Here is a 23,415-nt window from a genome sequence, read left to right on the forward strand (position 1 = left end):
AGCGTCTCACTAAGGTATTTTCTGAAAGCTGTGTCAATAACTTCTGTAGAGATGTTCCTCCAGGATGTGTCCACCCACTGGACCACTTGGGCATGCGTTGCACGGCTGCTCTGACATGAATCACTGAACCAAATCACTTCCAGAAGACATGAATCACTGTCACCCCTTTCGTTAAAGCTGCATGGGGGAAAGTACCAGGAAGGTCAGTCCGCTCGCATGTGGACGCGACCCTGTTACACATTGTTCGAGCAGTGGCAGGGAGGTGCTGTTCCGGAAAACACGAGACAACGTCGGCCCTTTCATTAAAACCGGGGTATGGTGAAAATACCAGGGAAAATAGTCATCAGATAAGCCGCACAGCGCCCGTGAAAAAAAAAAAAAAAAGTATCGCATGAGCCGCTGCTAATACGTGCAAAATTATGGAACATTCAGATCGGGGAATTGTTGCGACTGTGACAGTCGATCGCGATAAGTTGTGACTGTTGTTGACTGCATCTGTTCGTTGTTACGAGCCTGGCGTAACTCACCCTGTGTGTATACACTTTTCAGGTACCCAGACGATCGGAGCTACTACTACGAGCGTGGCGGAGAGCGGGATCCATACGTGAGGCGTCCAGCCGGCTACCACGATGAAGATGGCTACCAGAACAGGGGACGGTCGAGGGACAGGTATGCACGCTCGACCACTTCCATTGCGCCTGCTACATCATACCAGGATGGGCCCGCTCAAAGGTACCGAGAGTTACTCATCAGTAACTTGAGCACTCCCGGACTAACGTGAAATGCCTCACGACTCAACCAAAAAAAAACAACAACAACAACAAATAACAAATTAACAGCGTGTGCCTTGCAGCGGGCCTGCCTCAGCATGTGAGCATAATTGCCAGAGCCATTCCTGTGACATCAAACTAATCTCTTAGGCTGCGTTCACACGGGCCAACTTACTGCACCACCTCAAACCAACGTCTTATGACCAACATCAAGATGGTGCCGTCTCTGCCTTTACACGTACCAACTCTGCATCTCCACCCACAAATTACCTTACGGCAATCTGAGTGTAGAGGCTCAAATCGAACTGCTGGTGCCTTTTGTTTTTTTGTTTTTTTTTCAGCTGTCACTGTTCAAACCTAAGTCAATTTACTTTGTCAGAAGATCGCCAATATCTCCAAAAAATGCCTATTGATATGTTTAAGTGGCATTAGTAAAAAAAATAAATAAAACATGTCTCAGACACCCCTGTAGGATATGAACGCATGCCAAGTAGTACGGTACAAACTAAATCGCTTCATGCCCTCGGGGGTCATGTGGCAATGCTCCCCACGTTGATTGGCTAGAACATCGCCAACTCTCCCAAGTTTTCGGTCCGCCACCGATTCGGAGCAACTCGAGTTGGTCGTGGTTGATGCTGTCGGCCGACTCGGACCAACTCCAAAGTTGGTCATGGTTGGTGGAGAAAGTTGGCGCGTGTGAATGCACTGACTTAAGTCGTGAAGACACGAAAAAAAAAAAGAATTGCAGCTGTTATGTTGTGGCTGCGGGAGTCATTCTTCTCATTTATGCTTTGGCAGAACGGCGAGCCATTTTCGCAGCCATGCTTCGTCGCGGCAGCACTTTGAACAGCAAGGAAACTACGGCGCTGGCGTCGACACGTTTGATGAAAAGGATGCAGGGGTCCCAGTAGCATCGCCTGCAGGTCGGAGTGCAACCAGCAGTAGCAGCGCATCATCGAGACGAGCGAGTGCTGTCAGCTCTACAGTTACATCCCCACCGTCACAGCCGGGCAGAGGGCCGCACGGTAGCGGAGGTGCGAAGCAGAATCATAGGTCGCGGTCAGGAGGCTCGCGGTCAGCATCGCGGTCGCGTTCGAGCTCTCGCAGCTCGAGTGGCAGCCGCCTGGGCAGCTCTTCTTCTAAAGTGCGCTCTAGCTCCAGTGAGAGTAGTGCCCGATCCTTGTCACCTGGGAAAGCACTGTCACCCACGTAAGTCCTTCTTTCTCTGAATGAATGAATGAATGAATGGAGTTTTCTTGGGCACATTAAACTCATTCATTCATTCATCAGTGTGCTGATAAGAGTAGTCATCTGAACAAAAGTGTAGTGTGCACATAGATGACGGTGGAGTTGCAGTAGTTCCATACCATGTTAGCATTGGAGCCAGAACAAAAATATTTTAGGCAGGGAAAATATAGTGTGACTCCCCGGCTCTAGTGAATAATGCTTCAGAATGTGCATTATGACAATTCGTATTGTTCCAAAAGGAACCAAATATGCACACTGACATGCATTCGTAGTGCATACCCTTTTGGAGCACAGGTACGTAGCCTTCTTGTTCACATGCAGGCAAAATAGCGTGAAAAGCACACGCAGTGATCGGCCTGCAAGTACTGTGACAGCTCCTTCGGCGACTCCATTCCTCCAGTCAGCCGTCACAGCACCCAACTCAAATGCGACATCATTGAGCACGTGCCAGTCTAATAACAACGACAGCTGTATCAGTGAACGAGAAGACAAACGGCCTCTTGGGATCTGTGTTCGGAACCTTCCAGTCCGTTCAACAGGTATGTGGCGAGAATCGCTTTGTTTTGCCCGTGGAAATGGCTTGACGGATGCAGAGATCCAGGTGCTTATAGAATTTCTTCTAGAGATGGGATGAATCCAGAATTTTCAGAATCCGAATCCAAGGAAGGTTCTGCGAATCCACGAATCTGACGAATCTTTCGAATCCTTTCTTAAAAAAAGAGTTTTAAAAACCAGGGGAAAAACACTTCTACTGAAAAGTATTCTGAAATTTTTGTACTTCTTCTTAAATGTAATTTGTTTGACATGATGTTCATCAACTACAGGGAATACATAAATTCTGGAGTCTGAATTGTTTCTGTAAAACTGAGAAACAATCAAAAGCAAAACCGTGCTACTTTTACATCATGCATTCGAGTACGAACGTAAGGACGATTGGAAACTCTCGCCTGCGGTTGTCCTGAAGTCCTGCCTCACCACTCTGAACTATCTCATCTGTTTGTCAAGGGAAAAAAGAAAAACATACTTTGCAGTGGTCTGCTTGAGCGTAGCTCAAATGTTGCCCTGATTTCTCTTGTGCATACATAGCATCTTGAGCACTGAATTGACGATGCAAAAAGGAAGAAAAATTGCCATCTCCATATTTTATCAATGTCTTGGCACAATATAACCGCCATTGTTGTTGCGCCATTAAACAATAAATCAAATCAAATCACAGTGTGAGCGTATCCTAACAATTGGTGTTCATATTTCTTTCAGATACAAGCCTCAAAGATGGCCTCTTCCACGAGTACAAGAAACACGGGAAGGTTACAGTTGTGAAAGTCATAGGCCAAGGCACGGAACGTTACGCTGTGGTGTGTTTCAAAAAGTGAGCACATGCCTTCTTTATATTTTGAGTTGTATTGCTCGTGGCAAGAAGGACATCCAACAGAGGTGTCGTGTTTGTTGTGCAGACCTGAGGACGTGGAGAAGGCATTGGAAGTCTCCAAGGATAAGCTCTTCTTTGGCTGCAAAATTGAGGTAACAGCACATGAGGGTCTGGACGGAGAAGACAATGAGTTCAGGCCCCTAGAGGCAGAGCTGGATGAATATCACCCAAAGGCCACACGAACGCTGTTCATCGGGAATTTGGAGAAGGACATCACTACTACTGAGCTAAGGAAGCACTTTGAGCAGTTTGGGGAGATCATTGTGAGTGTCTTTTATACTTCCCTTTTCTCTATGTCCTATCTGTGTGCTCTGAGAATGGTGTAAGAGTGGGTGTTTTTGACAGTTGTTTATTAATATATTAATAGACACAGTGGATACAGAAAGAGACCCCATTGCTAAAACTAGTTTCGGGGCTTCATGTCAGTGTCAAGAAGAAATTTTTGAGCTTGCTTAAGGAAAGTACTGTAGAAGTGCTTTTTTCCGCGTGGAAAATATTTTTGCGCTTTCGAACAAAGCTGGTTTGAGGAGTGATTCGCGAGAACTTAAATTCGCGACACAGGTTTCCGGGAGTGCTTTGCTCTTGCATATCGTGCCGCGGTCAATACTCTGGCATATTTCGGCACGTACTAAGACATCCGTTGTTCACGGGGATGGCGGCGTTCTAGGTCAATCTCTTTCTTCCCCTCACAGACATGGGAGAAAAGGCCCTGTACAATGGCCTTGAGGGATCCTGCAGGAGGCCATAGTACTGGCCGTGTGCAGGTCAGCCAGTTCATTTTAGCAGTTCTCATTCATTATCACTCAGGGCACTGAACAGTGCGGTTGAGATGTCATACTATCATACAAGCTGGTTTTGAGAAGGCGGGGAAAGGCATGTTGCGGCTTCGTGGTATAGTTGTATATATATGTGCAGTGCAATGCGTTTGTAGGAGTAACAAAAGCGTGATCAATTTCCATTTCTTTACATCTTCCCCGATGGGATAAAACAATCTTCTGCGGCTTGCTTAAACTGCCTACGCTGCATGGAGTAGAAAGGGTCAGGTAGTCATGGTATAGCGTCGAACGCCGCACGATTTTCACCCTCATATGGCCAGAGTCATTCGCGGGAACCTAAATTCGCGATTTTGGAGGAATGCACGAAAAATAATTCCGCACAAAAAAAAAAAAACACTTCTACAGTATATCTTAGAGTGAAATGCAGAACATAAACGAAAATCTGCTAGTTATATTGGTAGCACAACAGAGCTACAAATCATAAGTCAGCTAGAACAAAATGTACTAAAGCTCTTTTGAAAGAGAGAGGGGCGTACGTGAAGATGGTGGACATCCTGCAGATGGGGGTATGACAATTAGAATGTTTTGTTGGTAAAAACATATTGCATGTTTGTTATAAAGCAAGCAAATATGCTCTAAGTTTGCCGTTTCCAACAAGTGTTTTTGCAGCATGGTCTCTGTACAACCAACAATTTAAAGCATGCAGGCACACTTGCGACTCGGAGACTCCGTGCGCCTGTCCAAGCCTATCACAGATGTCTTTAGATTTGTGCACTGAGTTGGCTTCTCCCAAAGTATAGTCCATAAAACGAATTTGAATTGTTCTCTCTGCAGGAGATCGACATAAAGAAACAGGGGTCGGCATCCTCGTACGCCTTTATCCAGTACTCAGACATTGCAAGTGTGGTGAAGGCGATGCGCAAACTGGACGGCGAGAACCTGGGTGCCAACCGCATCAAGCTGGGCTTTGGCAAGAGCATGCCCACCATGTGCGTCTGGCTGGATGGCATCGCAGACACAGTGTCAGAGAAGTTCCTGACACGAAACTTCAACCGATATGGCCCCGTCACCTACGTGGCCGTGGACCGGGAGAAAGGCCATGCCCTCGTCTACTTTGACAGCCTCGAGTGCGCCCAGCATGCGGTCTCGGAGATGCGTGGCCGCGTCTTGGGTGGCAAGAAGCTCCAGGTCAGTCTTAGGATCTGCAAAGCAGGCTGCCTCATCTCGTCACTGGTAGAGATGTGAGGCAGCCTCGGTGGGGGTCTGAAATTTCCAATCCCAATAAGAGAAGGCAAAGAAATAAATACACTTCAAAGGCAAATAAGTGCAAAGGCAGGAATAAGAGAAGGCATAAAGTGACGGCAAAATATAACGTTAAAACGTGGCAAAGCGCCTTGATCTTTCTTTTTCCTTTCAACTCTTCCTGAAAAGAAAATCTGAGACAGCTGTCTCCACATGACAGCTTTATGCATTTAGTAGTCCCAGTGAAGCCTTGCACTAAAAGTTATGTCGACCTGTACTTGCGTGCTAAGTAAATAAAATCGACATTTGTAATTACAAAGTAGACATACTATGATTTATACGTAACCTGATGTTGGCTAATAAATGCGAGTTATACATGAGCGTGAATTCTATTTTGTTCAGTTTTTCCCGAAAAATAATTAGATGCCCAAATCTCTGGAGGTTTTGCATCTCTAACCACTGGCAGTATGTGTGTGCAAAAAACATGCACTGTGGAAGGAACTGACAAACTGGCCTTTTCCTTCTTGTCAGGTTGACTTTGCTAGTCGAGAGTGCCAGACAGCGTTCTTTGACAAAATCGAGATGTCTGGGCAGGTCGTGCAGGGAGAGAGACCCTGGGAGCGGCGCGACCGCAGAGCTGACTTTGAGGTGCTGCGAGATGACAGGTTTGTAAGGTATGGCAGGTTAAGTGTATGTCCTGCACAGCACTTGGCATGCTCACCACCTTCTGTGAGGCCACAATCTAATGGCTGCCTGCCTTATAGGGATGGTCGTAGCATTCCATTTGATGGCAGAGGATACAGCCGGTATGAAGCCCAACAACGCTCGAGCCGGGGTGTGTTCCGTGGTGTGCAGCGTGGTGCTTACAACAACAGAGGCCGGGGCCAGGTCTTTGCTGGGCGGTACGAAGGTGTCTATCATGATGAGTATGCAGACAGGAGGCACAGGTAGGATACCTTGCGTCTACCATTCCGGGTATGCCATAAAGCTCGTAACGCAATAGACCTTTGCGTAGATATTCGTTTCGCAGGGTGTCCCGAAATGTTGCCCGTGTAGTGCCCTTTATAACACCTACATACCTTAATGGGTGGAGTTGATTAGGTGGGATCACGTGCAGATCACTTCCCAGTCGGAAATAGCAAGCTGGAACCATTTGGAAACTCAAGTCGTTCCATCTAAGCTGACTTATGGAACAAATCCCAGCATAGACCAGTTCAGACTGATCTGCCTGAAACCAGCTTTGATGGACTCAGCTGGAACTCTTTCAGCTGTGTATTACCCAACTTAGTTATACATAGACCCCATAGACTCCAGTTCTGCTGGAACCCTTTCAACTGGATATTATACAGCTTAAACCAATTGTACATGGACTCCACTTCTGCTGGAGCCTTTTCAGCTGGATATTATCCAGCTTAAACCAATTGTACATGGACTCCAGTTCTGCTGGAACCATCTCAGCTGGTCAGATTTCCTGCTAAGACCACCTAAGCTGGTCTCCAATAGTAAGCTGGAACCATTCAGAACCAGCATGATCCCTAACTGGTTCCAGCTTGTGATTGTCGACTGGGTTGCAAGAGTCTCCTCTTTTGGGAGGGAAAAGCTGATGACAGGGCAATGTACTCTTTCTTTTTTTTCTTTCTTCCTTTTTTTTTTACATTTGGATGCTCTCTGAAGGGCTCTGCAAAATTTAAAAAAAAAAAGACAGCATTTTGTTATCTTTCCTGGTTACAGATATCTAGCTTAGCTCACCTGAAATGTCACAATCCCCTCACATGCTTTGGTGGGGTAGTGTGTTTCAGGAATTTATGTCATGTGTGTCTGGAAACTAATTTATGGGTCATTACTGCTGTAACAAAGTCACTTTCAATGCGAAAATCAACAGATTATAGGCGCCAGATTATAACGAATCTCTAGACAACACCATCGGCCCTGTCATCTGCCACAGAATACTGTCTTGTGGCTAAGTCGAAGGATATTCCCCGTGGTGAGAGAGCACGATGAGACAGGATGTTGAGCACTCACGTTCACGTGGCAGCAGAAAGTTACGACTTTTTTGCGTGTCTTTCGCTGGAGTATTCTGAGGAATGTTGCTCATGTGAACATAAGGATAAGGATAAGCAAGAACTAGAACTTCTGTACACCTAGTTTCTGCCCCTGTTGTCCTTTCAATGATGGTGTGATGTTTTTTTTTTTTTTTTATGTTTCACGAAATGATTGCTTCAACAGGTTCTCTGAAAAAGAAGACGGCCTCGATGACGTTGCTCAGTATGACGACCGGCCCGACAGGCTGAAGCATACGGATGGCACACCAGACTGGGGTGCTCGGAAGAGCATTCCCAAGAAACACCGCAACTCCACCAGCGACCAGGAGAGTCATCACAGCCAGTCCCCACCGCAGTCTCGGCACCACAGCCGTTCCCCGCCACGTTCTAAAAAGTGTTCCCTGTCCTTGTCCAAGGATCGTGTGTCTCAGCACCATCGCTCCAGCCCTAGTGCGTCGTCATCTCAGCTAAACAGCCCTTCGAGGGAAGCACTAGTCGATGGGGATGAAACGAGCGACTCCCGTGAGGTGTCATCTCGGAGGCGTTCAACGGACTCTCTGAAAGCAGACTCGAGGGACGGCCCTTCGTTGGCGCTGTCTTCAGTCTGCTCCAAGTTGGAGGCCTTCCAGGATGATAAACATCGGTTACGGTGCAATCAACGTCGAGACACAATGGATGACGTGGGGTCGACGTGCGAGTCTCCTTCGCAGTTGGAGCGCAAGAGGAGGCTTCTCGGTTTGAAAGAGATCCCGAGACACGAAGACCAGAGCGACACCGATGGTGCCGATGTGGATGAGGACGCCAAGTACTTGCCTAAACAGGTTCAGGACATTCTGAGCTCGAGTGACGGCGAGTGCTCGGATTCGGGCAAGAAGAAGCTAAAGAGCCCTGCAGACGTCAACTGTGCTTCGACAAATAAACCTCGACACGCCAAAGACATACCTAGTATTGTTGGGAAACGCCTGTCTGTGAGCAGCAGGAGTGCGAGTCTGGACGACAGCAGCACCAAGTACTCCGGCGACCCCCTGGCAGTGAAAGTGACAAGTGATTGTGTCTTTAGAAAACAGTTGGACCCGCGAAGACAGTTTGAACATAATAAGGTGTCCTCTTCCTCTGTGCGGACGCTTCTGAGGGTGAAAAAGGTGCATTCGGACAAATTTGAAGTGACGTGCGTGGGGGGTGAGGGGGGTTTCCAGACAGAGCTACGTAGGAGTTCCGACACGATACCGGGGTTGGTGTCGTCAACAGACAGTGATATTGTTTCGTGTGCAGAACAGTTTTCACATAATTTTCACGGGAGACACAGTGAAGAGTGCATCGACGAAGTGTCATCTTCCAGCGACAACCAGGGCAAGAGGAACGGGAGCCGCCGTGACTCTAGCCCCCTCTCTCTGCCTCTGCCTAAGTTCGCTGCTGCGCTGCGGTCCCCAAAGACATCCCCACAGGTTGTCAATTCCCCCAAAGCTAACTCACATAGTCCACACGAGAACTGTTTGCCAATGAGTGCCTTGAATTCAAAAAGTCTGCACTGTCCAGAGGTGCCTCACTCGGAGAAGCCTCCAGAGGTGGCATCCGAGGAGAGGCCCCCACCGGAGCCTCCTGAAGCAATAGTGGAGGCCCTTTCACCCAGCCCATCCCCAAAGGCCCCTGCAAAGGGGCCCAAGGAGGAGTCTCAGGAGAGCTCCTCAGATTCAGAGTGCTCCATGTCTTCACCTAACCTTCCGTCCTTCGACGATCAGATCCGAGCTCTGGACGAGAAGTACAATGCCCTAACAGTCCCCACAAGAAATTTCGCTGTTGAAGTTCCACCGCTTATCACAAACATTATTGATTATCAAAAATACACCATAAAAAAGAGACCCAGGTTTCCCGTGTTGTCTCAGGAATTTCGAGCAGAACCTTCAGAAATTATGAAGTCCCTCCTGGCGAAAACAACCATCCTCGATCAAGACTCCAAGCGGTTGGAGCACATCAACGAGAAGTACGAGCCGAAAGACGTTCGTCTCGACCTCTCTGCCGGGAGTAAGCCGCTCTTCCGCACCAAGGCAGCAGCGAAAGAGTTCTCAACCCCTCTCTCGGTGTCATCTCACACGGCTGGTGGCACCTTCACAACGTACACCGCCACTGTGCCCTCTTCTGCACCCGCCACTAGTCCCGGGCTTGGCCTAGCTGATGCATCTCCTAGCCCCACAGTTCCTATTTGTTCTCCGCAGAGCGCGGTGCCCCAGTCACCCGTCCTGGCACCTTGTTCTCCTAACCTCACCCGAATGATGCCTGCCGTAGAGTCCTTTACAAAGCAAATCCCTGCTGTGTTGCCCACCTCGGTGCACAGCGACACACCATCGCGGACAGTGTCCATCAAGCGAGAACCTTCTTCGCCTGTAGCGCCAACACAGCAGCCATTTCAAAGCCCTTCACATTGTGGGTCACCACCACCAGCCATAGTCAAGAAGGAGACATCCTTGGAGCCGTCACCAACAACAGTGAAGAAAGAACCACGCCCAAAGGACGTTGTGGCTGTTAAGACGGAGGTGCAGTTAGGAAACATTAGAGACATTCCAGTGAAAAGGGAGCCATCGAATGAGAACATCAGAAGAGACATTAAGAAAGAGCCGTCGTCTCTCAGTGGCAGCGGCAGTTCCAGACACAGCAGCAAGGAAGCTGCACCAGGGGACCTTGCGTGCGGCTCTGTTACGGTCAAAGAGACGAGGGACTTTCAGGCCAGTGAAGGCATTGAATCTCCCCCACCAATGGTTGCTGCCATCAAAAGGAGGGTGTCTTCCATCGACAGCAATGAATCAGACTCTGGGAAGTCGTCCAGGTCTAGCGACGTTTATGCTGAACCACACGAGGTCACCTGGACCAGAAATGAAGATTCCAAGGCCCCGGAACCTGAGGCTAAACGACCGAGGCTTTCGCATCACTCGAGTCGGGAGAGCTTCGAGAAAGGCCACAGCATAGGGAAACAAAGTACATTGCCAGGAACAACGACAACATCAGGGAAAGCGGACAAGAGGCCAGAGAGACCACCAAAGCTCGAGAGAACAGAAAGGCAGTTATCGACCATCAAGTCCGAGCCAACAGAGAGGGATGAATACAAGCCTGCTCCAGTGACCGAATCAAGAAGGGATAGTAACAGGAGCAGAGACGACAAGAAACCTAGGACGAGAGAGAACAAGGAAAAATCAAAAGACAGATCTAGGGAGTCCCACAGGGAAAAGGACTCGAGCAGGGACAAGGAAGGTGTGAGCGAAAAGAGTAGGGAGAAAGAAACAAACCGGGACAGGGAATTGGCCAAGGACAAAGAGTCTAGTCGGGAGAAAGATTCCTTCAAGGACAAGGATTCCTGCAGAGAGAAGGAGTCTAGCCACGAAAGGGAAAGAATCAGAGAAAAGGAACCCAGCAAAGAAAAGGAGCTCCACAGAGAGAAGGAGTCTAGCAGAGAAAAGGAACTCCACCGAGACAGAGATGAGGGCAGGGAGAAGTCTCAGGAGGGCAGGCATGGGTCACAATCGTCTTTTGGTGGAAACAAATCCAAGAGAGAGCACAGGTCTGAAAGATCAGAAAAGGACAAATCTAGATCTGAGAGAAAAAGCTCCAGCGATCGATCTAAGGACTCCAAATCAAGGTCGAGAAGCAAGGCTGAGTTTGCAAACTCTGCTGCCCTCGCAGCAGAGTTCTGTTTCTTGGATGATGAGCCAGTCTACTTCTCGATGTATGACAAGGTGAAGGCAAGGTCCAGCCAGAACCAGACCCTGAAAGACCAGGCCAACATGGAAACCATGCGACAAAAGTTCAGCAGACTCAAACAGAGCCGTGCTAAAAAGGGAAAATCAGCAGACATGGATTCAGATCATGATTCAGACCTTTCTAGTCACCACTCAGACTCTGACTCGGAGACAAAATCTAGGATTTCTCACAAGCCCAAGCAGCTCTCCAGGAAAAGGAAGCATGTGATCGAGAGCTCTTCAGAAGAGAATGGTCCTTCCTTCGGCATGCGGCTGATGCACAAAGGTGAAGACAGCAGTGATCTGTTTACTGACTCTGATGCAGAATCGTTCAAAGATACGCACCTTCTAAAGACAAAAGAAAGGAAAGTTGACCTTTCTGATGTGGAGACGTCTGACTCTGATGAGCCTTCACACATGCTCATGTCATCGCGGAAAAATAAAATCAAACAGAAACACTTTGCAGAGAAACCAAAAGTCAAGCACAACAAGTCTGATGTTGAAAGTTCCGATGCCGATATCAGTCGCTGTTTTAAGCGTAAAGAACACAAAAAAAGAAAACCACGCAAGATAAGTGTCTTGAAGTCTGATCCAGAAGCATCTGACGACGAACCTTGCTTGGTAAACATGGAAGACATTAAGATGCTGAGACAAAAAGGTACTAAATCCGAACCCGAGAATAAGCATGACCATAGCTCACATGTCAAAGAAGCCTTCACAAACAAACCGAAGAGGCCTAGCAAGGAAGGTGATGATTCAAAGACAGAAGCTGATGACAGTACAAGGCAGAAGCACTCAAGCAAAAAGAGGAAGAAGTCAAAGAAGTCGGGAAAGTTAAGAAAAACATCAGAGAAGGGGAGCTCCCTGCCAGCACCTAAGCATGTTGACAACTGGGAAGCAGGAGATGAATCCTCTGTCTCTTCGAAATACATTGGATCACCGAGGCAAGCTACCAGCTCGCCACCCGTACTGCAGCCAAATATCTTCTCGGACGCAGAAATGAAGTCTGAGTTCTCAGACTATGACTTTGAATGTGCTATGAAGCGAAAAGAGAACGCTCTAGATATGTGGGAAGAGTTGAAGCCTAAAGTGGGTACAGAAGAGGAATTTGCACCTTCAAAAGAAGATAAAACTGATCAAGATGAAACATTTTGCGAGACAAAAGAAAACAGTTCCGAGCATAACAAGTCTGGTGATTTGGGAAGCTTGCACACTGAATGCAGCCATGACGCTCACGTCATTGGTGGCCCAGATGATCGAAAAGGAGGGCCACTTGACCTGGAGGACGTCACATACGATGATGTTACGTGTGAACTTCCATCAAACAGGAACATCAGTACAGATGAAGAGAACAAAGAGCTAAAGGCCGATGAACCAAAGCCCTCATCGAAAGAACACAAGAAGAAGAAGAAGCAGCTGAAAGAAAAGAGGAAAAGGCACAAGGAAGAACATGCGCCTAACAGCCCTATGCACGTGCACAGCGACTCGGCTGTAGCGCCTTTTCCAAGCTCGTCCACTGTAGACGACGACAGCAAGCTCACCGAAGACATCAGGCTGGATGAGGACATCGTTGAAGAAGCGCGTCGTCTAGAGGAGGAGCTGCTGGCGCAGACGGAAGAGACGAGCACGTTTGGAGATGGTGACGGTTTGCCACGCAGGGATGAGAAACCCCAGCAGGTGGAACGTCACTTTGAAGAAGAAGCTGCTAAAGAAACAAAACGCCTGGAAGAAGAGCTCTTCTCCTCTGGTAGAGACTCATGGCACACCGACAAAGTGTACGATGATGTGGTGACCTCGAAAGAGGTCAAGGAGGGTGGGTCTTCACCTGTCAAGGAGGATATCTATGGTGGTCTTGTCCCATCTGAAGGGCACCACTCAGGCTCAACTCATTACATGACAAGCCACGATGCATCAGAGCACTTTAAACTTGATGATAAGGAGCCATCCTCCTATGAGCTAGACAGCCCGAGGAAGATGGAGGATGACCTGGCTGTCTATGCCCTGCTGCAGGAAATGGGAAATGACGGCATCTCTGCTCCTGAGCTCCCAAAAGAGGCTGACTACCTTGAACCTATTATTGAAGAGCACCACCAACAGCCACCCGAAGAAGAGCCACTTGGCTTCATGTTGCCAGACGAAAGTTCAAGCTCGTTGCAGATCGACACTTCAATGCCAGACCTGACACAAGAGGAGAGTCGCGAGAGCCCCGCCGTCCTGGAGTTCACCAATTCCATCCAGTCGCTGCAGCAACAGGAACAATCAGAGAAATCTGCAGAAGTGCCAGTGGAAGAATCCTCTTCCGAGTGCAACCAGAACCAAACATCAGAACAGACGAAAGAAGACAGTTCTGTCACACCTCCACCCCTGGGTGCTGGATATGAAGAATCCAATACTGAACCCCCAGGCGAGCTTCCAGACTTGACAAAGTGTGCAGTACAGGCTGAAAGTCAAAGTACTTCTGCAGAAGAGTCAGAGATTTCCCTGATGCCGCAACAGACAGAAATGAACAGGGTCCAGAGAAGAAGGAAGAGCAACTCTAGGTCTGAAGAGCCACAAAATTCTGACAAATCTGATACCGATGAGGAGGGCAGTGAAATCAACAGGGACTACCAAGAACATTTACAACAGCTTCTTGGTGAAGCTTTCCCACCAAGGAGTGACGAGCTTGAGGCATCAAACTCTAATGCCGAATTTGGGCAACTTACTGCTTGTGAACAGCCAAAGGAGAAATCTCTTTCTCCATCCAAAGCAGCTACATCTCAGTTTGAGGAAGAACTGTCTTTGGCACCTTCGACAGACATGTATCCACGTGCCATGTCGCCGCCTCCGCAGCATCAAGAGGAAACTTGTGGTGTTGTGCAAGTGCCAAAGGAAAGTGCTTCACTTGAACAAACCAACGAAGGAGAGAGCAAACCCGATCTTGAATGTCCAAATGAGAAGACTTCTGGCAATGATGTAGAAAGGATTCAGCAACAGGTTCCAACAGAAAATGACAGCAGTAAAGACCAGGATATGTTTGATGACATGCCTCACAGCACCCCAATCCTTGAGATCATTGAGACCTTGAGCTCGCCAGTGGGTGACGCTGAAGCGCAAGACGGAGAACGTGATGGCTCCGTACAGCAGGAAGTGGATTCCTCTGGTGAACAGCAAGAGCACTTGCTGTCCGCAGAGGAAGAAGCTGCCCCTGCCCTCTCAGAGTCACCTGCAGTGGAATGTGTGAAGAGGAGGCCAGGAACTAGAAGAGGTCGGCGAACAAAATCTCGCCGTGCATCTCTCCCACGATTCGAAGTAGCAGAGACACCTCCAAGGCAGCCAGGGAAACGTGGACGTGCAACTTCTGCTGACAAGGCGAGGCGTGGACTTCGGTCTGATACTGTCGAGAATCCGTCCTCAGAAAACGAGGACATGTGTATCCAATCAAGCGGATCCAAGCCGGATGTTCCGTCTCTTGAGGCTGAGGTTTCTGACACCGAGAACCAAGCACAGCCCCAGGAGCAGGAATGTTCTGAACACTTGGTGTCGTTTGAGAATGTCTCGAAAGATAGCACCGAACTGAGCAGGGTGTCAGCGTCTGCAGCAGAGAATGCCAGCGAGAGCTCCCCCTTGGAAAAGAAGCTGTTAGACTTGCCTGCAGACTCTCACAAAGAAGAACCTAGGAAACGACGTGGCAGGAAGAAGAAGAACTCTGGCGAACACCATTCTGGACACTTCTCTCCACCACCCAATGTGGAGAAAGGAGAGCAAAAGTCTGACGAACTTGAACAGAAGGAGTTGGAAAAACAGAAGGAAGTACGTCCATGTTTCTCTTCTGGCAGGCAAGCTCAGCAGCTCGACCACAAGGCAGCCAAAGGAAACCCAAGTGCATACGATGTTTATGAATTCAAGGATTCTGAAGATGAGGAAGAGCAGTCTTACAACAATGACAGGCAAGTGGCAGTGGCACAGGAGAAGCACCCAGACAAGCACCAGGAAACAGCTAAGCCACACAGTCACGAGCACGGTCATCATGAAAGTAGGTCCGTCCATGATTCGTCCCTCGAAAAGCGCCACGAAGACTCAAAATACAAAGCGTTCCACCATGACGAAAAGGAAGCGTCGACTAAGGAATACGTGACAGAGCTTAGCCAGCATGGAAAAATATCCATCACAATACGTCTTCACCAGAAAGATGGCCACGACGGCAGTACCTCCAGCACAGCCGAGGTTGTGAAAACATCTGAGGCTGTTGCAGGAGAAGATGTCAAGACGGAGAACGTGCGAACTGAGAAGCCTAGTAGCACAAAACAGGACGTACCAGATGGTCATCAAATGAAAACCAGAAAATCCGCACGTCTGATGTCTCAGGCTTCAAAGACCACCATTGATGAAGTGATTGAGGATGTGGTTAAAGGGAACTTCAAGGCCACAGACGAAGAAGGAGAACCTCACACGGAAGGCCCCCTGACGAGGGCAGCGAGGAGAACGAGGTCTAGTCGCCGTGCTGAGGATCCCATCTGCAAAATTGAAGACAACTCTGACTCACAAAAGAGCAAAAGTGAGCAGACGTCCGTCACCTCTGACAACAAGGTCAAGGACGTTACCGAAGATGTAAAAGCATCTGGAGGCACAGTAGTCCAAGCACAGGAACAGCCAGTTCCAAAAGCTGATCCAGAGCCTCCCAAGTCTGAAGCAAAGATGTCCCTTCGATCATTCAGATTCACCCGCTCAGCAGCAAAATGTGACCAGCAGCAGCAGCAGCAGAAGGAGCAGGTCACCAACAAAGAGGAGACTCAGGATAAAGATGCTCCTAAGGAGGAAACAGCAGCTCCTCAAAAGGAATCCCATCAGGAAACATCTCAGCCTGTTGCCCCAACAGTCCCTGTGCTGAAGGTAGAGCTTCCTAAAGTGCGGGCTAAAGAAGAGGCCAAGAATGCTGCGTGTGATGCAGAAGATGACAGTGATTCTCGCTCTAGCCCAACAGAACTTATAGATCCTGTCACAGGTTTTCTAACACCTGTGAACAAAAGCGGAGAGACATCAGCTGTGGCCAAGGAACCTGTGGTGCCACCCCTCAAGGCTCGCAAGCAGGCTGTTGAGCTTACAGAGCAGGCTGCTGCTGCTCCTGCAACTCCAAAGGAACCAGTAATTCAAACGCCATCAATTGCTGTCACACCTAAAGTTCCAGAGGCGACTGGGGATGCCGCCGAGCCTAAGCCATCCCCAGAACAGCAACACCGATTGCCTGTGCTTGCTCATGCTGGGGCGCAGAGGGAGCCAGCAGCTTTGCAACAGCCAGCTGCACAACCAACAACACCGTACCGCCCACCACTTCTTGTCAGTAGTGCATCGGAGACTCCAAAACCGCCAACAATTCGCGTAACAGTGGAGGAACCCGTGGCCAGTGTGCCTGTGGCAAACAAACCAGCGGAGCCAAGTGAGCCAGCTGTGTCTCTGGCACAACACTTTGGAAGTGCCGGTGGGAAAGTGGTTCTGCCGCCTGTTGGACAGCCAGCGGTTTCTTCTCAAATGCCCCATGCATGGGCAGCGGGACGCACAGTGGTGCCACAGTATCCATCCTTTCCATCCATCTCGTCTGCAAGCTTGGCTGCGTTGTCTCCAGGACAACAGCACAGTCCTCGCATGGCATGTCCTCAGAGTGCAATGCAGCCTGGGGTCGGCCACCAATCCGTAGTGAGAATGGCAGGAACCCAGCAACACCATCAGATGCAGCAGCAGCACATTCAGCACCAGCACATGCAACAGCAAATGCATCAACACCAGCAATTGCATCAGCAACACCACATGCAGCAACAGCTGCACCAGCAACAGCAAATCCATCAGCAACAGATTCACCAGCAACAGCAGATTCACCAGCAGCATCAGATCCATCAACAGCATCAGATGCAGCACATGCAGCAACAACAGATGCAGGGACAGCAACATATGCAGCAGCAACAAGCTCAAGAAACTGGTACCAAGGTGACCCCTGCTGCACACCCTCCCAACATGCTGGTTGGCATACCATCCATTGCATCGTCCCAGCTGCACTCTGGTCAAGGAAAAGTAGAGGTATGTTGCACACTGTCAATGACAGTATTAACAGTGATAGTATACTAACGTGATTGCATTACCTCCTACGACTTAATATTTTTGCAACCCTTACAGAATCACCCAAGCGCGATTCACTCCCATCACACCGAGCACAAACAGGGTGGAGTAACCGCAGGACATCTGCCTCACATACATGGCAAACCTGTGGACACGTTCCCCATGTCATCGCAGACTTCTCTAGCAGCAGCCCGAACACCAAGCCGTACACCTCCCACCTCAGTTGGCCGTCCCCATGTTGTCGAAGCCCTATCGGGCAGTCGCTCAGCTGGGGTTCCTCCTCCCATGGCTGTTGCTACAACGAGCAAAGCACATGATCAGAGGAGTGCCAAGGCATCCACTTCGCATCCTCATGCTTCCAAGCAGAACCCATCTTTCCTTCAGCCAGGCTTTTCTGGCTACGAGACAACCATGGTATGCAGGCTACATTCCTTTCTGCTTGCTTTCAGTGGTGCCCAGTTACAGGAAAATCCTTGTGATCTTGAGTGTCACGTCTATTCACAGGCTGGGACCTCCCATACTCCAACCACCTCTTCAGTGACTGCAGGCAACAGCGGTGGAGTGATAGCGGAACTCTTGCAGAATCCTCACCTGCTCCAGCAACACAAAAACTACTTAGTTGCATCCCAGTACATGACCGGGAGTCCCTTGGGACGTCCGGGCGGGTCTTCAGGTCTACACGTGGGCAACCCAACGCCACCTCACACCCCTACACCTCCTTCGGACCTCCTCCATCTGCGCACTCCACCGGGGCAGGGCCCACCGCTACTGATGCCAGCTCACCCTCACCTAGGCCTGCATCCTGAGCTCTCTGCATACGTTCATCAGCAAATGCTCTATGCAGCTGCCCACCAAAACTATTCCATGCAAACGGATCTACACGCACAGCAAGAAGCACGTGCTGCTCTAGGTATGGCCCCAAGGTTCGCCTACCCGCCAGTGGCGGGGGGCTTCCGGCCTCCCCATGCCCCTTCGGAAGGAGGAAAGCATGACGGGACAGAAGGAAAGGCCCGCATCAAGCAGGAGGGCGAACCCAAGGCCTGCGAACAGAAAGAGAACAAAGCTGAGAGTGCACCACGACCACCTGCGGGGGTACCTTTCCCCGCATCACTGCGACCTCCGGCTCATCCAGTTGGAACATCCCCGCACGAACGTGTGACTGACTCGCCAGCGGTGGCCAGCCCCTATTCGCGTGTACCCCTGCCGGACAAGGACAGGGGAAGCAAATCAGAGGAGTTGAAGCCCCCGCTCGCCCATCAGAGCGCACCGTATCACGGAAGTCTGGAAGGAGCAGCTCTTGCACTCAAGAAGGACTCTCCTCTTCTCGTACACCCTGTGGTTCCGGAGCAGATGTTACAGGAGCTGCAGAAGAAGGGAGGCTTTGGGGAACGGAGACCTCCTCCTCCACTGCAGACGGGGCTTGAAGCTTCCCTGCACGGGGGACCTCCGCCTGCGCACGCCCTCTCGCAGCCCACACCTGCAGCTGTCCCTCGCAGCCAGCCTCAGACACCGCCTCATGCTAGTCAAGTGCCCCCTCAAGGAGACTCATCCCTATTATTGGTAGGTCCCCATCCCCTCTGTGGTACTTTTGGCTACTATATGTGGTCAAACTTGGTCTTACATCACTCTGTTTTTGTTTCCGAATGTATAGCGGTACCCAGTTATGTGGCAAGGACTGTTAGCTCTCAAGAACGACCAGGCTGCCGTGCAAATGCACTTTGTATCCGGGAATTCGCACATTGCCGTTGCATCGCTACCACCGATGGCTGACGGGGGTACACCACCAGTGCGCATAACACAGCGGATGCGACTAGAACAAACGCAGCTCGAAGGGGTAGCTAGAAAAATGCAGGTACGTATGTTTTTCCTGTCTCTCTTGACTTACTTGAAATTGAAAGCTGTACACATTGATGTGACTGCCCACGAAAGTAACGAGAAAGCGGTTTTGCACAACACGCATCACATGTACAGGGCTCGCACAGGGCCTTGTAAGTCCTTGGATTTGGAGCCAGAAGTTTTCGAGAATTTTTTTTTTTTTTTTTCTAAATTTGGGGGTAAAAATCTGGTAAATAAACATGTGCTCTAAATTCATGCAAATTCGGGTGGAAAAACTTCCAGTATGCTAAATTTGGGGAGAAATTGGGCTCAGTTACTCGAACTAACTGTAGTGGTTTGGTGCAGACTGTGACGTAACTGCATTTGCAGCCAAACAAGTAAGTTAGTGCATTCCTACAGATGTCCCAGTGAGGGCAATTTGCCGAGTAAAGATCGGGTGTCATCCTAAGGAGGCAACCTTCAATTCGGGGTTCAAATTCGGGAAATAATCGGGTTAAACCCTAAAACTTCAGGCTCTATGCATGTAGCACAGTATGCTGATGTGCTTCCTTGTGATGACAGGGATGTTCTTGAATTTTGCTGCCAGAAGGGGGAGAAAATGAGTTCCTTAATAAGTGGCAGTGAAAAATGCAGCAACGTTGAACATTGCCTGGAGTTGGGTGTGAAACTGTTACAAGCTCAACTAAAATCCTTGAATTTGAGATACAGAAGTAATGCCTGTTGTTTCTCCCTTGCAGATGGTAGATGAACACTGCATATTGCTAGCACTACCGTGTGGCAGGGATCATATGGACGTTCTGCAGCAGTCCAATAACCTTCGAAATGGTTTTATAAACTACCTTCAACTTAAGCAAGCAGCAGGCATTGTCAACTCTGCTGCCCCTGGCTCTCAACAGGCAAGTGTCTTTTGTATCTAGTTGGGTATCTGTCTAGGTAGATAAGAGCGAATGGCAAAGCACTTTTGAAATTTTTAGTTTTTGACTACACTTTTGAATCACAGTGCAATTCAAAAGTTTTTAAAATGTTCATCAGTTCCTAAATACGTACCACTTTGCAAAACAGCTGAAGGATGTCAGTTCTGTGCTCATCTATTGTCTAGTTTTCAGTTTAAATCTTACTAATCAGATAGCCTAGGCATGTCTGGCATCTACAAGCTGTGCTCACAACCTTTACAGCACAACAGAGTGCAGTTCATTTATATATTTATTGCATTACCTCAAGGGCCCTTATAAAGGGCATTCACGTTTGTTACAGCATTGTATGTAGAAAGACGTGGTGCAGAGAATCAGTGATAATGATCATCAAGGCTGTGGGGACACTCAGCAAAACAGCCCTTGTGTTTTTAGCAGTCTAGCACCTCTGACAGCCAACTCATCGGATTGCCTCTTGCGACGAAAAACACCCAGGATTGAAGGCATTGAGGATTGAAGGCATAAATTGAGCATCACTTGTGATGTGCCTTGCTAAAAGACATGCTTATTTTTTAGAGGCTTGTAGTACGCTAAAATTGTGGTAGATACAATATAGATAGAGCCTGAAGTTTTAGGGTTTAACCCGATTCTTCCCCAAATTGAAGGTTGCCTCTTTAGGGTGAAACCCGATTTTTTACCCGTCAAATTGCCCTCACTGAGACATCTGTAGGAATGCACACTAACTTGTTTGGCAGCAAATGCAGTTACGTCACCGTTTGTACCAAACCAGTACAGTTAGTTTGAGTAACTGAGCCCAATTTCTCCCCAAATTTAGCATACTGGAAGTTTTTTCACCCGAATACGCATGAATTTAGAGCGCATGTTTATTTACCCGATTTTTACTTCCCGGATTTAGAAAAAAAATATTTCCCGAAAACTTCAGGCTCTAAATATAGAGGATGTACAATCAAGTCATACAACTGACCCTGAACTCATTATCCTTTGCAGCCTGCTTACGTGATTCACATTTTCCCATCTTGTGATTTCTCCAATGAGAACATGGCACGCATTGCTCCTGACCTCCTGCACAGCGTCAGTGACATTGCTCACCTCATGGTCATCATAGCTACAGTGTAATGTGCTCCCCAGGACATTCTGCACGTGCGTAGACTCTCCCCAGATGAAGTTGCACGGTACATGGCACAGTGCAACTTCTGTTTGATCTCCTTGTCTTCATGCAAGTGTAACAATGGTGCTCCACAAGTTATCTCACTCAGACTGAATGGCAGTGACAGAAAAAGTTTGGTTGTAAATGGAGACTTGTACAGTGTATTTTAGTGTTAAGGCACATTTGCTATCAGGGTTCTCTGTGACTTAAATGTATTGTTGTTCTTTCTGTTGCTTCGTTCTGGAAATAATCGAAGGCATTTTTTGGGGGAAGGGTCAACTGTTGGAACATGTTAGAAGAGCAAGTGCGAGCCAATGCTGTATCTGTCGTGCTGGCCATTGGTTGTTGTCTTGCTGTACATACAGTTACCATGTGCGTGTAAATATATTTATATATGTAAACAAACAACCACAACAACAACAAATATATATATATATATTCATAATGACAGTGCTACAGGAAATGGGGGACTCTGACTGATGATACTAGATGCAGGCTCAAACTATGTGATAAAAAATATATAAATATATATATATATATATAAAAGACAATTTCGAAAGCTGAATATGTAAATAAGATGCTCTCTTGTAAATTTATCCCATCCTCTATGTGGTAGTTACGTGCAAGATCCTAATGTCTCCTGTACAGTTCTATAGTATATATACTGATAGAAGAAAATCAGGGATTTCACACCATTACACAAAATATAGAGAGAGTAAAAGAAAAGATATCATTTAGTTAGTGTTGAAGCTTCGGTGTGTTTTACGAAACATGGTTGTGGAGAGGAGGACGACACATCTAACTGTACAGCCATGAGATAATGTCGCCCCCTAACATTCTGCCAAACTTCTTTCTTGCTGTATTATGAGTTGAACATTACCACTTGATGTTGTACAGAATTTTCATCATTTCATGCTTGTTTATGCATCTCATTTCATTTGTACAGAGGAAAAGTTGTACCTGGTATTTTTTTTTTTTCTTTGTTCTTCCTGCACAAAAACAGACTATGTATGTCTTACTTGTTCCCTGGGTGGGGGTGGGGGGGGGCAGGTGTCCTACGTTGCGTGGAGATAAGTAATTCTTAATGGTTGAAAGCTTGTACATCTGTAAGCTTGTACAGTTTGTATATATGTGTGTACCGTACTATCTGTACATTTCTCTTTCTCTCTCTCTCTCTCTCTCTCTGTCTCTCTCTCACACAAAACACATTCATTTGTGAAGTCCACTACAGCAACTTCAAAGTTCTAAGGCTGACGATTGAATCGAGCGGCAACACTCTGTCCTTGTGGCACTCTTCAAGGGCGCATGTGGCACATAGAAACAAGAACGATACAGTTTGCAAGAAATTGGCGTAAAGTGTTATAATTTAAACGGCCCGTGCGTGCACGATTATTGTTTACAGCCCGAGCAAGCCATGTCAGGGTCCTAGTCATAGTTGAAGAAATGATTGGAGCTTAACTGATGTAGCATAATTTGTCATGCTCATAGCTTTTGAGCTTTTAGAAAAGAAAAAAAGCAGCGCAGTATGCAGAACACTTTCACGGAGACCAGCATGCAAAATGGGGAGGAAGGGGGTAAACGTAATTTGATTGAGAGATGGGACTTCCGTAAAGCGCAAGGGCAATGTGTTGCACGTCAGATGAGATAAGCGGGGGGATGGCCGGCAGGCTATCCCCACTATTGCTGTTTTCTCCTATTTGCTCAAACCATTTTTCAGAATACGAAGCTGGTACACATGTGCGTGCACATATGTACGCACGCATCAATATGTACGCATAGAAACTTGTGTATATATGTATAATGTGGTCCGTACGAGATATCTTCACTTCATTTGATGTGATTATCATTCATCTTCATCCGCTCTATTTTTGATGTGAGAGATTGTCTCCTGTTCTCTATTTTGTGTGGCCAGCCCAAAAACCCAGCACCCATCAACTGCTGTACATAGAATCCACCCCACCAGGGGTGTCTGGGTCGAGCAAACTGGCATTTGTGGTTTGTTTTCTCAGCCGACACCATGCAGAGCAGTGATATATAAGTTATTAGTAACGTAAATAAAGAGGAGATGTAACAAATTAAAATGGCTCTTTTTTGTACTTGTGGAAACAGAGAGAATCACATCGTTGCAGATGTACATGGTTCGCCAAGATAAGCTCTAGGGTTTGTAACGGAGAT

At 48.0% G+C, this 23,415-nt stretch overlaps 1 protein-coding gene across 4 annotated transcripts in view; it reads left to right on the forward strand.

Moving 5' to 3' along the window:
- The window catches only part of LOC135371211 (protein split ends-like), a 69,011-nt gene extending 45,690 nt beyond the window's left edge, over nucleotides 1–23,321 (forward strand). The window contains exons 3-16 of one of the 4 annotated variants that reach the window (XM_064605277.1): nucleotides 550–732; nucleotides 1,569–1,979; nucleotides 2,340–2,557; nucleotides 3,276–3,387; nucleotides 3,473–3,710; nucleotides 5,058–5,411; nucleotides 5,997–6,139; nucleotides 6,230–6,412; nucleotides 7,692–17,286; nucleotides 17,383–17,739; nucleotides 17,830–18,885; nucleotides 18,977–19,177; nucleotides 19,899–20,057; nucleotides 21,081–23,321. In XM_064605277.1, coding sequence (XP_064461347.1) covers nucleotides 550–732; nucleotides 1,569–1,979; nucleotides 2,340–2,557; nucleotides 3,276–3,387; nucleotides 3,473–3,710; nucleotides 5,058–5,411; nucleotides 5,997–6,139; nucleotides 6,230–6,412; nucleotides 7,692–17,286; nucleotides 17,383–17,739; nucleotides 17,830–18,885; nucleotides 18,977–19,177; nucleotides 19,899–20,057; nucleotides 21,081–21,209 — 13,339 coding nt within the window. In that variant the 3' untranslated portion in view covers nucleotides 21,210–23,321. Of the gene's footprint in view, nucleotides 1–549; nucleotides 733–1,568; nucleotides 1,980–2,339; nucleotides 2,558–3,275; nucleotides 3,388–3,472; nucleotides 3,711–5,057; nucleotides 5,412–5,996; nucleotides 6,413–7,691; nucleotides 17,287–17,382; nucleotides 17,740–17,829; nucleotides 18,886–18,976; nucleotides 19,178–19,898; nucleotides 20,058–21,080 lie in introns of all 4 variants that reach the window. The other 3 variants (XM_064605278.1, XM_064605279.1, XM_064605276.1) reach the window with 3 other exon arrangements.
- Nucleotides 23,322–23,415: the final 94 nt, after the last annotated feature.

Source organism: Ornithodoros turicata, chromosome 10 (assembly GCF_037126465.1).
Source record: "Ornithodoros turicata isolate Travis chromosome 10, ASM3712646v1, whole genome shotgun sequence".
Taxonomy (NCBI): domain Eukaryota; kingdom Metazoa; phylum Arthropoda; class Arachnida; order Ixodida; family Argasidae; genus Ornithodoros; species Ornithodoros turicata.